This window comes from Notolepis coatsorum (assembly GCF_963971535.1).
Source record: "Notolepis coatsorum genome assembly, chromosome: 8".
NCBI lineage: Eukaryota > Metazoa > Chordata > Actinopteri > Aulopiformes > Paralepididae > Notolepis > Notolepis coatsorum.
Genome location: NC_140172.1, coordinates 24,028,378 through 24,044,259, shown reverse-complemented (window position 1 = coordinate 24,044,259; position 15,882 = coordinate 24,028,378). Strand labels below are relative to the sequence as shown.

The 15,882-nt window shown below is 41.6% G+C and overlaps 1 protein-coding gene across 1 annotated transcript in view; it reads right to left on the bottom strand.

Moving 5' to 3' along the window:
• Positions 1 to 6,493: 6,493 nt before the first annotated feature.
• Positions 6,494 to 15,882, bottom strand: part of LOC311233359 (uncharacterized protein) — a gene marked incomplete at its 3' end in the record, with an annotated part of 40,113 nt that continues 30,724 nt past the window's right edge. The window contains exons 5-12 of the mRNA XM_084320335.1: positions 15,745 to 15,803; positions 8,713 to 9,383; positions 8,520 to 8,617; positions 8,180 to 8,418; positions 7,890 to 8,051; positions 7,337 to 7,726; positions 7,131 to 7,208; positions 6,494 to 6,922 (exon numbers count right to left, since the gene is read on the bottom strand). Of these exons, the coding sequence (XP_084176461.1) occupies positions 6,494 to 6,922; positions 7,131 to 7,208; positions 7,337 to 7,726; positions 7,890 to 8,051; positions 8,180 to 8,418; positions 8,520 to 8,617; positions 8,713 to 9,383; positions 15,745 to 15,803 (2,126 nt within the window). The remainder of the gene's footprint in view (positions 6,923 to 7,130; positions 7,209 to 7,336; positions 7,727 to 7,889; positions 8,052 to 8,179; positions 8,419 to 8,519; positions 8,618 to 8,712; positions 9,384 to 15,744; positions 15,804 to 15,882) is intronic.

Below are 15,882 nucleotides of genomic sequence, written 5' to 3'. Positions count from 1 at the left end.
TCTTAATAAAGTTTTCAATCAATAAATTAGGTAAATAAATATGAACAATAATATATAATAATAATATATTATTAATAATAATATATAATAAAATAATGAACAATATTTATTTACAACACATAAATTAACTTATTTACAATTATACATACAGTAGTGACAACACACATATGAACTATTTACAACCAGTGTCGGAGCGAGCGCACTCGAGTTGTTCGGAAATTCTGAGGGTTCAGAGTGCACACTGGACGCTCTGACCGAAGAGTCAGTTTATCAGAGCGGAGCAGATTTTCAGAGTGAATTTATTAACTCACCTTAACTAGGGCCCTATGAAATCCGTTTAAATTTTTCAGATAAAAATTTTCCTGTTTTCGGATTTCTCTGTCTTTAATTTTCCCGTTTTCGGATTTCTCTGATTTTATATTTTTTTCCTTTTTGGATTTGACCAAAGAAAACTATACAAAATTATGTTTTTAACTAACTTTAATAACAGTGTACATCTGCAAACAATGCCAGTGTAGTTCAGTGCCAGTTAGGTTATGAGGTTTCTTTTTTCCAATTTAGTTCAGTTCAATGCAGTTCAACTTTCCAAAGACCAGAGTTGGGACGGGCATACACACACACACACAGAAAGTGAGTGGCTTATATGAACTATCCAGTTCATATATCAACTATCCAGTTGGTTTTTATAGTGTAACGTTTGGCTACTTGAAGGAGAGACTGAGACTTCAGTCAGTCTCGGAGTTGTCTCGGAATGGATTTGGTAGCTTTTTGCTGCGTCTCCGTAGACCGTGCCGCACCACCGTTTTAAAGTCTTAGTGAAGATTGATTTATATGAAAATTGATGTATGTATAATTTAGCTAGCTCGACAACATTATATTATTATATATATTTTTTTATACTTTTTTTTACCCCCGCCAAGGCAATGGTAGGGGAAACACTGATTTGTAAACACTGTGAATCGGAACATGCAATAACGTTAGCTCGTTAGCTAAGAGAGCGTTATCTAGAAGGAATATTGCTACAGTCTCACCTTGAATGCCTTGGTTGAATCCGCAAACAACGTCTAATAATCCCCACAGAAATGTCCAACAGAACACACTTGTTTACTTCTTGTATTTCGCAGCTCGTCTTCACTGATGCGAAGGGGAACTCTGGCGGAGTGATGAGTCGGTTCACGCCCCCCCCCCCCCCCCCCGGCACGCACACACACACACACACACAATGAACTCAACGGATATCGTCGATCGGGAGCTCAGCTGAGTCTGACACGTTTCTTCTGAGAAACTGAATGAATAGTAGTAGGCTACTACCTATTGACAGACATTGACACAGACAACTGAATGAATAGCATACTACTTATTTGGTTGTATAGGAGTCGAGTGGCGCTAATGAGTGTCTTTTGTCAAACAACAGTAGCCTATAAATAGGCTATGACTAACATAACGAGATGCAAATATGCAATTGATCACTTGGTATGCTAACTGTGGGAGCATCACCTTGATACAAGCATTCCCACCTTGTATTATGCTTCTCCATCAAATGGTATGCTTAATGAAGTCCTGAGCATGTAGCAGTACTGTATCTGTATGTCATATATGTTATGATGAATTGAAAATGGGGGACCCTGATGTAAACAAGACAAGTCTTTCTCTGGTCTGCATCCCCTTAACAATTGTATGTATTGAGCTGTACTGTACTGTACCCATTCTGCAATCTGTTAATAAACTTTTCAATCAATCAATCAATCAATCAATCAAAACCATTGCGATTGCTAGAAACCCCGTGTGCCGGCAGAGATGTAAACATGTCGATATAAAATATCATTTCATCAGATCTGTCATCAGAGAAGAAAGAATGACACAGATTTATTGTCCAACGGACGACATGGTAGCAGACACTATGACGAAACCTGTTTCCAAACTGAAATTGATGAGATTTGCAGAGGTCATGTTTGGTGTGTAAATATTGACTGCCATATTCTTTTTGATGTTCTGAACTGTATTATTTTCTTTGTAAATTGTTTTTGAAGAAGTTATACAGTGTGCTATACAACCCTAAGTGGGAGTGTTAAAGTTAGAGGTTCTATGTAGGATTGCAAGTAACTGTCTAACTGTATTTAACTGTTTCCACTGACTGTACATAACTGTTTCCACTAGAGGGCGCTATAGGCGGAGCCACTAATGCTACCACCAGGTGGAGAGTATTTAAGGAGATGTCTCCTCCCTCTCTACCTCTTTCCCACCTGCCTCTCACGGAGAGGAGAACTCATGTACTGCTGCCTTACCATGCAAATAATAAACCACACTGATTAATGGCAGAAGGTAGAAACCATGCCTCTTGACCACATTATTGTCGCCCCATAGCCAGACTCTGTCAACACACTTAAATTTCGCAGTCTTGGTAACAAACAGTTAGAGCATCTATTGCTTGATTCCAATATTGATTGTTTAGGTATATCGGAATCCTGGTTAAAAGTCTTCTCCAGAAGCCCTTGTATCCATGCCAGGATACAATGTTTTCAGGAAGGATAGGATTAAGGGCAAAGGTGGGGGTGTATTACTCTATATCAAGAACACACTTGCCTGCAAAGAAATTGTTTGGTCAACTGATGTTAATCTCGATTGTGTTGGTGTAGAAATCACTGTCAAATGAAATGTCCTTCTTTTTGATTTGCCTCTATAGACAACCAACCGCCAAAAATTCTATGATCAGTTAAAGCTCCTGTGACTCTAATAAAGAGACCATTATTCTAGGAGATTTTAACATAAATTGGGATGATAAACGGATTAGAAAGAACCTCAAGCAAACCATGGATGCCCATAACCTAGTACAATTAATTGAGCAACCAACCAGAGTAACCAAAACCTCCCAAACCAGGATAGACCTATTATTCACAAACAAAGCTGACAGAATTGCTAAAAACCTACAATTTTCTGACCATAATTTTATTTTTTTCACTAGGAAATTAAATAAAAAACAGTTCCTTAATGCACCAAAAAAAATCCTCTTCTAACTTCATCCCCAAAAACATGCAACAATGCTTTGGAGATGCTATTAAAAAACTGGGATGAGACCCTTTCCTCTGCCAGCACAGAGACAAACTGTAGTCTGTTCACAGATAAAATCAAAGAAATAATGTCCTCTTTCTCCAGGAGGGGAAGCCAAAAGGCCAGGAAGGAGCATCACCTCCCCTGGTGGGACCAAAGCTGCAGTTCACTACTACGGCTTAGGGACTCACTCCTTAAACAAAGCCTGAAATCTGGGCTGTCGACAGACAGGCAGAAATGTACCCATAAGGTGACTCGGACCTTAAGAAAGGCCAAAGCCAACTTTTTTTATCAGTGTAACGGTAAAAAGGTATGGCATATCTTAAATTAATTACTAGGTAAACAGAACAAACAGGTAAATGACATCCTGGAATTAAAAGTCAACGACATCCTGATTAAAGACCCCACTGTACTGGCGTGTACTTTTAATAATCATTTTTTAAATAGTGTATTGGAAATAACAAAACTCTTTGCCCCCTCTGGTGCATCACCCAGCCCAACTGTGGAAGCCGAGCCCCTCTTTGAGCTGGAGGAAATAACAGAGGATGAGGTAAGAAAAATCATTGTGGCGCTGAAACGCTCTAAGGCCAGGGACACTTATGGCCTGGACACAGATTTTATAAAAACACACTCCGACGCTCTAGTAAAACCTATCACCATATTAGTGAATCAATCGATCAGTTCAAAGGAGGTACCTGGAAGGTGGCCACGGTAACACCAATTTTTAAATCTGGTAGCAGGATGTTGGTAGCCAACTACAGGCCAATCAGCATCCTATCCACCATATCTAAGGTTGCTGAAAAGTGGGTGTTGAAACTTATGATTAAACATCTGGACAAAGGTCACACCCCACTCCACCCACCTCAATTTGGCTTCCGTGCTCAGCACTCCACTGAGTCGGCAAACTGTGTTTTTATTGAAAATGTTAAATATATGTTGGACAAAAACCCATATGTTCCTGGATCTTAGAAAGGCGTTTGACACTGTCAACCATCAAGTACTTTTGGCAAAGTTGTCTCATTTCAATTTCTCTGCTGATACAATTCAATGGTTTAAGTCTTACCTAACAAACAGAAAACAATGTGTCATGGTTGATGGTGTCAAATCTCCTTATCTTGACAATCCAGTCGGTGTGCCACAGGGATCGATCCTTGGGCCATTGCTGTTTTCCCTGTACATCAATGACCTGCCGGACATATGCCCTGACTTCAATGTACAGATGTACGATGACGACGCAGTCATTTTTGTACATGGTAAAAAAAACTGACCCGATCTCATGTAACCTCTCAAATGCAATGAACAAGGTCCAACACTGGTTGCAAAACTCATGCCTACTGCTAAATACAAAAAAAACTGTGTGCATGATGTTCAGCAAACGACGTCAGAATCACAAGATCTAATGTGTTTCTGGGGGGGGGGGGGGGGGGGACTGGAATTGGTTTCCCATTTAAAGTACCTCTGCATCATCTTGGACTCTAACCTATCCTTTAAGAAACATGTCAAAAAGTGAAACGCACAATTAATTTTAGACAAATCCGGCCTTAACAGTTGATGCTGCAAAAACGTATCTTCATTGCATGATATTCTCCCATATTGAATACTGCTTCACAAACTGGTAATTTGCTGGTGTCACTGTCATGAAACACATCGAACAGTTTTATCATAGAGCCATCAAGGTATTTGCCAGGAAACCATTGGCATACCACCATTGCAATAGTTTGAAACAATATAGCTTTTTGAGCTTTGAAAATTTCAAAGTCTTAACACTTTGGTTGCCTTGGGTTAAATCCATGATATACCATAGGTTGCCGGCTCTATTTGTCTATGGAGAAGTACCCCTTCTTTGCATGGCTATAACTTTTTAAATTCTATTGCTACATTGCCATTATTAGGGCCCATTCAAAGTCCTATATGTATTGTTCATTGTGTAGCAACGTTAAACTTTCTCATTCACATATTCATAGTAAAGTATGGTCTAATGTATAAGTATGTTTTCATCTCTTTCTGCAGCTTTCTCCAGAACGTGATCTATAGCCCCAAATGCATTATATTGATGATGCAATACAGTTTTATGGCAATCAGCGCGATATAAAAAATTCCAACTAGACGTACTTCTAGAAGTTACTACACGTCATCTGATGTTGACCGGATGGGCTAGGGGGCGTTTATAATTCCGTGGGCAGCGTTATACCAATCATCTAATGTGGGTCAAATGTTGATAATAGCAGTTAGTATCGAAGACGGTAACGTTACACGCTAAAACTCACCCCAGTCTCCGCGCGCCGTTGGGCGATCATCGTAGAGTAGAAATCTTATCATTATGGGATGTAGATTTACCCGGTCCATCTCCAGCTTGTATAATGGTATATACGTCCAAATCATGTTGTTTATCGAGTTATTGGCAATCGATCACTGTGTATTGTGACGAGCTAGAATGCCGGGACCTATAGCGAGTGCCCGGAAGTAATACGGACGTCCAGCACAACCTCTATGCCACTTCCTGTTTAAGCGATTGCGCCGATCGGCCACCAGATGGCGCTCCTGAACCGCCAGAGAGCTCAGTGGGTCCTCCTGGTGGATCTCAGGCCAGCGGAGGGGACATATGAATCCGATCGCAGATTTTTGAAATATTGATACAACTTGAGCATGGCCGGCAATGACGTCTAAACACGTTTCCTGGAAGCCAAAGTGTTAAAAAGCTCTCGTTTCATCTACAAATGCCTACATGGACTAGCTCCCCCTCCTCTACAGGAATTCATCTACAAAAAAAGAAACGCTGGACTCTGCACCAGGTCAGACACCAGAGGTGACTGCATGGTCCAGCGTAGACTGACCACGTTTGGCCAAAACATCCTGTCCATAAAAGGCAGTCAAACATAGAACAGTCTCCGCATTTCCATAAGGGAAAGTCCCACCCTTGCTTCTTTTAGAGGGCAACTAAAAAAATGGCTGAAGTCCAACCAGTCATGTGAACACATGTGACATGCTGTTATGTATTTGTAAAATGTTTTACTGTTTTTATGTGTCCTGTTTTTATGTATTTGTACATTTCTTACTGTTTCTAGTCCTGTTTTTATGTTTGGGGACAACGGATGGAAATTAGCCTCGTGCTAAATCCGGCAATTTTTACACTCCAGTGTTCATTAATTTCGCATTGTCCCGTCCAAATAAACAAATAAAAAAATTAAAAATAAAAATTTAAGTGATCCAGCTGGTGACACAAGTGGGCTCGCTCTGAGGGAAGTATATTTGACGTACATAAAAATATTCATTTCTACATTTTATACATAATATCCCAGCGTTTCAACCAGCTGCACATTATACTCACATTATGTGCTCATTAGAAAAAAGAATTTACGCATATTGGTCAGGAAATGGCGAAACGCTAACGTTTATGAAAATACCTGAATTGAAAAATGACAAATAGATTTCTTTATAATACCTTTTATTTATTGCACTTGTTGCACACAGCGAGGCTGTGATCCTTGCATATAGCCTGCTTGCATTTGTGACATTGCCGCTCCAGGCGGCTCTTTTTGCGCACGCAGAGATGGCACTGCCGCTTAGCTCCAATGGGAAAGGATTGTTGTATGGGAAAGGATTGTTGGACGGCGGAGTCCCTTTCCTCCTTGACCATTGCGGCAGCGCTTAGCCCGTGGGGAAATCTTTCTCGGAGGGCGACCTGTGGCATGACTAGTTTTGTTCCGAGCTCCTCCAGGAACCGCCTCCGTCTGTACTTCTTTTTGCTGTTCCAGCCAGGTTCAATGGCCAGCCACAGCACCAATGAGTTATAGAGGGACACGTCCAGCATGTTCGCAAACATCTTCATCGGCCAGCGCCGCGTCCCCCTCCGGCAACTGTAGGTCCCCACAAGCTGAAATAAAAAATAAGATAAACCAAATAAAATTAGATAAAAACAAATAAGTGTTAACACACATTTAGACGGCACCCGTCGTACATGGAGAAATTACGCAATAGTCTAAAAAAATTAAATAATATCTCCTCCCTAATTTTCACATCATATATCGATAAATAAACAGAATAATTACACCAGGCATGCACTATAAAATAAGAATACATACCTTATCCAGGTTATCCACCGCCCCCTTGCAGTAGTTATAGTCAAGTATGATCTGGGGCTTCCTATGTTTCCTATGTTCCTGTTTAGAAAGGACTTTTTAGTTTTTTATGTCTTTTATTTTTGTATATCTATTTATATTTTATTCTTCTGTGGCACTCTGAGATTCTCAGGAATGTAGGGTGCGTTACAAATTAAATGTATTATTACCTCCTCCCGGTGCTTGGTGCTCAGCATCAAGACATTTTTCCCCCGCTTCGGGACATAGCTCACGACCGTTGCCGTGGCCGTGAACCCGAAGCGGGAGTCCAGCACAGGCCTGTCCTTGATGCTAAGCACCTTCGGAGGCAGCTCCGGCTTGTTGCGCCTCATGGTGCCCACCAAAGCCATTTTTCGTTTCCGCAGAAGCTCCATGGCCAGCTCATACGAGGTAAAAAATGTGTCTGTGGTGACGGTGTGGCCTGCCCCCAGGCCAGCCGTGAGGTCCGTCACCACCCGCTTCCCCAGATGCTTCTCCGGTGCGGCACCTGGGGGCGCTCTGCCCAGGTATGGCTGCATGGCCCAGGCGTATGACGTCTGAACATCACATAGGGCCCAGACCTGGGGAAAGTGCAGAAAGACATTTCATCAGCGACTCAGTGCATGTGTGTGTGTGTGTGTTCCTGTGCGTCGCCCATCTCGCGTGTGTGTGCATGACACTGCATGACAAATAAAGACTTCTAGTCTAACCAACTATTATTATTCTTATTATTCGTATTATTACCTTCAGCCCATACTTGGCCGGCTTGCTGGGCATGAACTGCCTGAAGGAACAGCGCCCCTTGAAGGCGACGAGCTGTTTGTCGACACAGACGTCGGTGCCCGGGTAGTAGGCCAGGGGAAGCCGCGCAACCCACTTATCCCACACATTGCGGATAGGTGCCAGCTATATAGTCAAACAAGATAAACCAAAAAGAAATTAGATGAGGCCAATACAATTAGTCTCACATCATATATCATACATAAATAAATAAATGCACAGATTAGCAACACGAGGCATGAAATAATAAATACCTTATCGGGTTGACGACCATCCCTGGTCGTCCGGTCATCAAAGCGGAGGGTGCGGGATAAAAGGGCAAACCTTTTACGAGACATGGTGGCCCGGAATAGCGGCCGGCCGGTTTTCTTGCCCCACAGACTCCGGGTGGCTTCGCCCCGGGAGCGGAACACACCAGCAAGGACTAATAGCCCAATGTAGGCCTTGACCTCCACCAAGTTGGTGTCCCTCCACTGGGCATTCACCCGACGCCCTTCAATATTCAAGAGATTTATTTATTTATTATCACATATACAGATGACATGATTACTTACAATAAAAGTAATTACAAATTACTAAGATAAAATAACTAACCGTGGAGGTTGGTCATTGTGACAATTATTTCGACGATTTCTTCAGTGATGAAGAATGTCACCGTGTCCTCCAGCTCCGAAATACGAGCGATGGCGTACCTAAAATGAAAAATAAAATAAAAATATAATTGTCCTATTATCCTACACTGTATAGCACTCAACACTTTCGTACAGCTAAATGACCAAATGTATACCTCGTAATCCCGGGCCGAGGTACGGCTGTCGGCAGGTAGCGATGGGTCAGGTCACTGACCGGAGACCACTCTATGCCGCTGCGGGAAAGCCAGCCCGGAGCGGCGGCCTCCCCGGCGGCATCACCGCTGTCCTCGTCCTCCTCCTCCACCTCGTCCTCCTCCACCTCGTCCTCGTCCTCCTCCCCTTCGCCCGACTCAGAGCTAGATGCGGGGCCTTCCTCCTCGTTCAACAGATCGAATAGGACTAGGGCATGGACGCCGGTCATGTCCTCGTCCTCCTCGCCAGCCCGGAGCGGCAGCCTTTCCGGCGGCATCACCGCTGTCCTCGTCCTCCTCCTCCTCCTCGTCGCCTCCACCTCGTCCTCCTCCCCTCCGCCCGACTCAGAGCTAGATGCGGGGCCTTCCTCCTCGTTCATCAGATCGAATAGGGCTTGGGCAGGGGTCAGCAACCTGCGCCTCCGAGGCTGCATGCGGCTCTTTAGCCTATCAGCTGCGGCTCCCTGGACGGCGGTCATGTCCTCGTCCTCCTCGACCTCCACCTCCACTTCGTCCGGGACCCAGTCGGCGTCGTCCTCCCCTTCGCCCGACTCAGAGCTAGATGCGGGGCCTTCCTCCTCGTTCGCTTTTAACTTTTTTTTTCTTTTTTTGGAGATCGATGTCATACTGTGACACTGAAATGAAAAAATATTTCATCAACTAAGATATTTAGTCAACAAAAGGCTTACCTGTATGCCTGATATGTGGTGCGAAATTTGCGAACAACAAAAAATTTACTTTTTATTTGATAGATTTTCCACAAATAAGGGAAGGACTCTAATAGAGCTGCATAGTTCAGGGTTTTATTTCAAAGTAAGTCTACAGATGCCAGTGTTTTTTCTCCTTTTCTGTGTTTTATTTCAAAGTAGGTCTACACATGGTAGTCTTTTTTCAAAGTGGACTACTTTTTATTCTATAATGTTCAACAAATAAGGGAAGGACTCAAATATACCTGAATAGTTCAGGGTTTTATTTCAAAGTCGGTCTACAGACATCAGTGTTGTCTCCTCTTCTGTGTTTTATTTAAAAATAGGTCTACACAGCCAGTATTTTTTCTCCTCTTAATAAGAGTTTGAGGTTTTCCTTTGTTATAACAGGTAAAAACAGCAATAAAAAGTCAAAATTTCTCTTTTTGTTGATTTATAATCCCATTAATGCAACAAACTGTGCTATAAGTATAAACTATAAAAAATCGCAAATTACTTTGGGTATGCAATTGTCAGGCGTTTTATGCTAAATGTGGGGTATGCTTGGGGATATATAAAACGTTATACACTGCGTTTTGTGGGACGGGGGAAAAGTGGCTCTTTTGATAGTAAAGGTTGCTGACCCCTGGGCTAGGGCCTGGACAGCGTTCATGGACATGATGTACAGTGTATGTGAATGAATGATTATGTGTGAATGAATGGATGTGTGAATATGAATGAATATACGCTAAATGCTATGCTAAATGGGTGAAGTAATCTATATGTGTCTTGTCTTGGATGAATTCAGTAGTGAACACGTAATTCTAACAGAGTAGACCTTAGTTTTATGTGATTATGTGGCACTTACCATCATCAGTCGCACCTGTGGTAAACAACCCACGCATCACCCGAACAATTGCTTTCATCAGTCGCACCTGTGTAAACAAACACCGCCTCACGCGAATATTGTTTTGGCCCACTTGGCGGGCGGACACACACACACACGAGACGCACCGCGACCCTCCCCCGCAGAGATATCTGTAAATCAAGGCTGTACCAATCCGAGCGCTCCGCCTACATACTGACACTTGTATATCCCTGTTGTAAGGGGGAACATAGAGAAATTGCGCCATCTTCTGTACAAAAGCAGGTGATTGCTTTCTACAAAGTCTCTGTCCTTCAAAAAATCTGTTTTATATATATTTTAAATGAATAATTAGATGTATAATTACAGATTCAAGGAACAGCGTTTAACATGGGAGTCAATGGCACGAAAATTGCCACTAGGGTCCTCTTCAAAGCTAATATGTATAACTTTTTATTGAGAGAGATTCAAATGATAATCTTTTGACATATTGAAAATATATGTAAAATAACTACATGGACCCAATTTCATGACATAATCATCAACACAGCCACCATTGTGCAGTGCACACAAACACAAAAAAGGCAAAAAGCACAAGAAAGGCGCAAGGCCTGCACAAGGGTTGTTTAAGAATAAAAAATTTCAAAAAAGAAATAAAAAAATTAGTTTAAGAGAATCTGAAATACATTATTTTATTTAAGTGTATAGTTAAAAAAAGATTGTTACAGTTTTTGTATTTTTCTGACATGGGGCTCAACAATAAATGACAATCAGAAATGTCAAGTTGCATGTTGCATTTCCAATTTATTTATTTGAATTATAAATTTATCGGGGATCGATAAGGGAATCGATAATGGAATCGTATCGATAAAATCGTATCAATTCTATCCCTGATCCGAGGGGGAAAAAAACTTTACATCGGAGGGAGTTTGGACATTTACCAGGACCAGTTTCTAATTGCAGCCACCCGTAGGTGCTCTTTAAGAGCGGTTTTGAAGGAGGGTAGGGATTTACATTCCTTTACGGCTGTGGGTAGGACGTTCCACATTATTCCACATTATTATTATTGGACCAAAGCAGAGTAGACAGACGCACAGACAGTGGAGCTGTTGGACATGCAAAGACGCTGCTTGTAGTGGATATAGCGGAGAATTTCGACTTGTTGCGTGTTGGCGCTATCTCATACATAATACATATGAAAAGTATAATTTGCTCCAGAGTCCAGAGACAGTTGTGGTTCTGTCCGGATCTGGACCGGAGTCCGGACTTTGAGAATGCCTGTGTTAGACCTACAGTATAATACTGCCAGCTGCTATAACAAAACCAAATCAGTATCGGCAGTGTATCGGCCGATATGGCTCATAGACGATCGGTGACAAAAAACGTGATCGGGGTATCCCTAATAACGACGGTTGGTATATTAGCTCAATCATAAGAAGGATCACTTTAGCCAACTTAGCGCCTCTTCCAGTCAAATCACACTGAACAGTTAAATTTGCAGGTAAACAATAAACTGCGGCCACTTACTTTCTGTCATTGACTCAACAATCTGGATCTCAGACTGGATCCCACATGAAAGAAATAACTATATTAACGGTCAGTTTTCCAACTAGCGTATGTCTCAAACTGAACTTAAACTCTTGTTCTGAGCTCACAACACTAGCGAGGTACATACAACAAGATATCTTAAAGGGATAGTCCGCTAAATAATTTCCCAGCCTTTTGTACACAGGTAGCCAATTGATGGAAAATCTGTTGCAACTAGTGGTGTAAAGGTACGCCGACCGGGGGCTGTTTTTTTTCACAATCTAATATAATTATTTAAAAAAAAATTATTTAACAAATCAATTATTAATTTCAATATAGAATATTTGTTGACAGCCCTACAAGTACAATTAGTTACTGCACACTACATCACCCCTGAGTGGAACATGGAAAGCCAAACTTTCCCCCACTGTACCGAACCGTGACTTCAAAACCGAGGTACGTACCGAACCATGGTTGTGTACCGTTACACCCCTAGTTGCGACTGCACAGGACGGAGCGTTTTAATCCCTGTGTAAGCTATCCCTGGGAACGCTCAGAGGCATAGTGAGGGAGGGGGGGGGGGCTGTATGCGTGTCTCGCTCCCTCTCCCTACATCTCTCTCTCCTGAACCTATTTCATTCAAAAGGAAGATATTGATGGACAGTAGCTAATAATAGTATATAGCTAAGCTCAGCAGCTGTAACAGAATAATTTTATTATTTACGTTTCAATAGCATTTAAATTATAATGAATTAAAGAATTGTATAAAGAATTTTTCATGTTCTGTCATCTAATAATATATTCCATTACCTTTCCTATCGAAGTCAAAATGTTGGTATCGTGACAACACAACATACAAATTGCAGCTTGACAACCGATATACTTTGCGTCTAGTAGGCATGGGCCAATGTGTGATTTTGGTGGTATGTGCTATTGGACAGATGTTTGTCCCTTAGTATGCACACGCACACACACACACAGTATAATATGCATGTAATAAATAGTTTGTTAATAAACTGTTACTTGAAAAATTTTCACTGTGCTCCTAAATTTCTTTGTGTGCTCCTAATGTGCTCCTTGGGAAAAAGGTTAGCATAGAGCCCTGAGGTCACATAACATTCTAACATAACTAGGGATGTTCGATATTGGATTTTTTACCGATATCCGATATACCGATATTGTCCAACTCTTAATTTCCGATACCGATATCAACCGATATATGTGGGGTTCCCCCCCCCCCCAAAAAACACAACATTATGCATACTTTTCCCAATAAATAAAATTAGAATTTGTTCTTACTTGCTTGCCTGGGTAAATAAAGGTTAAATAAATGTAAACCGATACCGATAATTTCCGATATTACATTTGAATGCCACTATCGGTAGGCCGATAATATCGGACATCCCTAAACATAACATATGACTTTTCCCTTTAAACAATTGCCTTGAAAGGACTATTTTTTATCCATAAAACAAGTATATTTTTTATAAGAAAACAGTCAATTATTCTCCCCCATTTTGGATTTACAACAAAGAAACTCGGCGTGAACTGGTCACGTGACACCTGTATAGACCACAGCACTTATGCGTTACATTGAGCTCAGGGAGAGAGAGCGGGGGAGAAAATGAATGAATGTGGATGATAGACTTGACATTAAGGCTAAGGTTACACGAGGGGAAAACAACAATGTCGCATTTTCACTCGTTCTCTCTCGTTGTCAGAAGAAGCCTAGGCGTAGTCAGACGGCAACAATCTCATTACTGAATTCAACACTGAGCAGGTGCGGGCAGGTACTCGTCGCAAACAGAGCCATAGCTGTCAACATTGGGATTTTAAAATAAGGGAGATTTTCTATACAACTGATTTGACAAAAAAAAATTGTCAAATCAGTTGTGCAATAGTCACTGTTGGTGAGTTGTTTCTATACAATTAACTTATATGACATTTAGGTATGACACAGGACTACAAAAGCATTTAGTATAGAAATGTGTCAAAAGACTAAAGCAGGGAACCACAATATTTTGCATACAAATTATGCTGAGCAGAATGTAATATCATAACTGTCTATTATTTTTCTTGCAATTGAGCCAATTTTCCTTAGGTACGGTTTTGAGGTGTGTGTTCAACAGAATGTAGTATCAAAAACACGTTCACAAAAAGTATGGGTTACTGCTTTTTTATTCTATTTTATTTTTACTTCTCCACTGTACTATAATTATGTCACCTGTACCATGTCTTATACTACCTGTACCCCCCCTCCCCCATGCTGCTATGATGCCTGCAATTCCCTAAGGGGATAAATAAAGGAATATCTTATCTTATTCTTCATAGCTTAAAATGACAAGAGCAGCTACAGTAGCTAAGTTAATAATATGCTCAAGTCACCAACAGTGTTTATGAGCTTTTGAAAAGCAAAGTGCATATTTTTCATAAAATGAAGCAATGAGACCCTAGACAATTGCATGTTAGTGTGAAAAACATGATAAGAGTGTCCCTGTCCGTTACAGTTAGCTAGCTAGGATAACTGAAAATAACGTGAGACCTAGCTAGATAGCTAATGTTAGCTGGAGTTTTAACTATCTCACCCATTAATTAAGGCTATACCATTACTAAACAGTAGCTTTTATGCTCTACTTACCACTGTATTTCTTTCTTTTATCCTCCTCATCTTTTCTTCTGCTCTAGATGGATAAATCCTCTTCATTTTGCTTGTTTATTATACGTAGGTATTGCTGGCGCAAAGTTTTATTTACACGTGAAGATTTTCTTTAGTTTTCTTTCCAAACACAAGTGCCATGGGGCCCTTAAGGGGGTTTCCTACAGTCGTTTCATTGCATATCATCCATTTGAATTGCGGTCGCTTTTGTTGAGTACAGTCATTATGTCAGCCCTCTGGGGGGTCCCTACTGGCAGGGGCTCCAGGCTGCTGCCTGTCGTCTTCACAGCGGGTAATGTAGCCTTTTTAGTAAGAAGGGCAAAATACAGGACATTTACGGAAAAATATTGAAACGGGAAGACGGGAGGAAAGAAGGGTCAAATACGGGAGAATCCCGGGAAAAACGGGAGGGTTGACCAGGTATGCACAGAGCACGCGTGTGAGCGACTCGAGTCGCGAGTGTGTGTAAAAGCACAGCAGAGCCCCGCAGACAGAGCAAGAGAGAGAGAGCACAGAGCGTGCGTGTGTGCATGTGTGCGACTCGCGTCGCGAGTGTGTGTAAAAGCACAGCCCCGCTCCTCGTTCAGAGAGAGAGGAGAGATAGATTAGAAAACGGTTTAGTTTAGTTTGTGACGTTTAAATTCCTCGAAAAAAAACTATAATTTCTCGAGTACAGATAGCACAACGGTTAAGTTAAAATAGTATTTTTTCTCAGTGACGTGAACGTGTACATTGGTGTCTAGGGTCTAGTTCTAGTAAGTTGCGAAAAAATTACTATAGCTCGGCCGAGAATATTGCGATCGACTTGGGATTGGTCTCTCTGTGTTCAGGATCATGTCTACAGCACCCCCACAGCCATAGCTACAATCACTTAGGCTAAGGTTACACAAGATAAAAACAACAACGTTACACAAGATAAAAACAACAACAATCGACTTGGGATTGGTCTCTCCATGTTCAGGAGACTCTATTATAAAAGTATATTGGATATTGGTCTCCAGCACCCCCACAGCTTACAACCACTTACGCCAAGGCTCTCATTCATTCATTTTCTCTCTCCTGTGAGCTCAATGTAACGCGGAAATGCAGTGGTCTATGCTCACTAGCTAACATTGACCGGCTAACTGTTGATATGCTATCCAACCAGGCAACTCGCTTTTACATTGAAATTAGCATGTCATTGGCATTTTCGCAAAAACAGCAACATGCACAAAGCAATAACAATAACAACCAAATGAAAACCCAATCGTCCACATTCTTACCTGCGTAGGGGGAAGTGCAGAATCACTCAAACAGGACACGGTGCTGCTCTCGTTCACGTCTGTAATGAATGAGAAGCAGGCAGTGAATCGTGTGGCTGGTTTCGACATAGCACGACAATAGCATCGACTGTTTCGTAA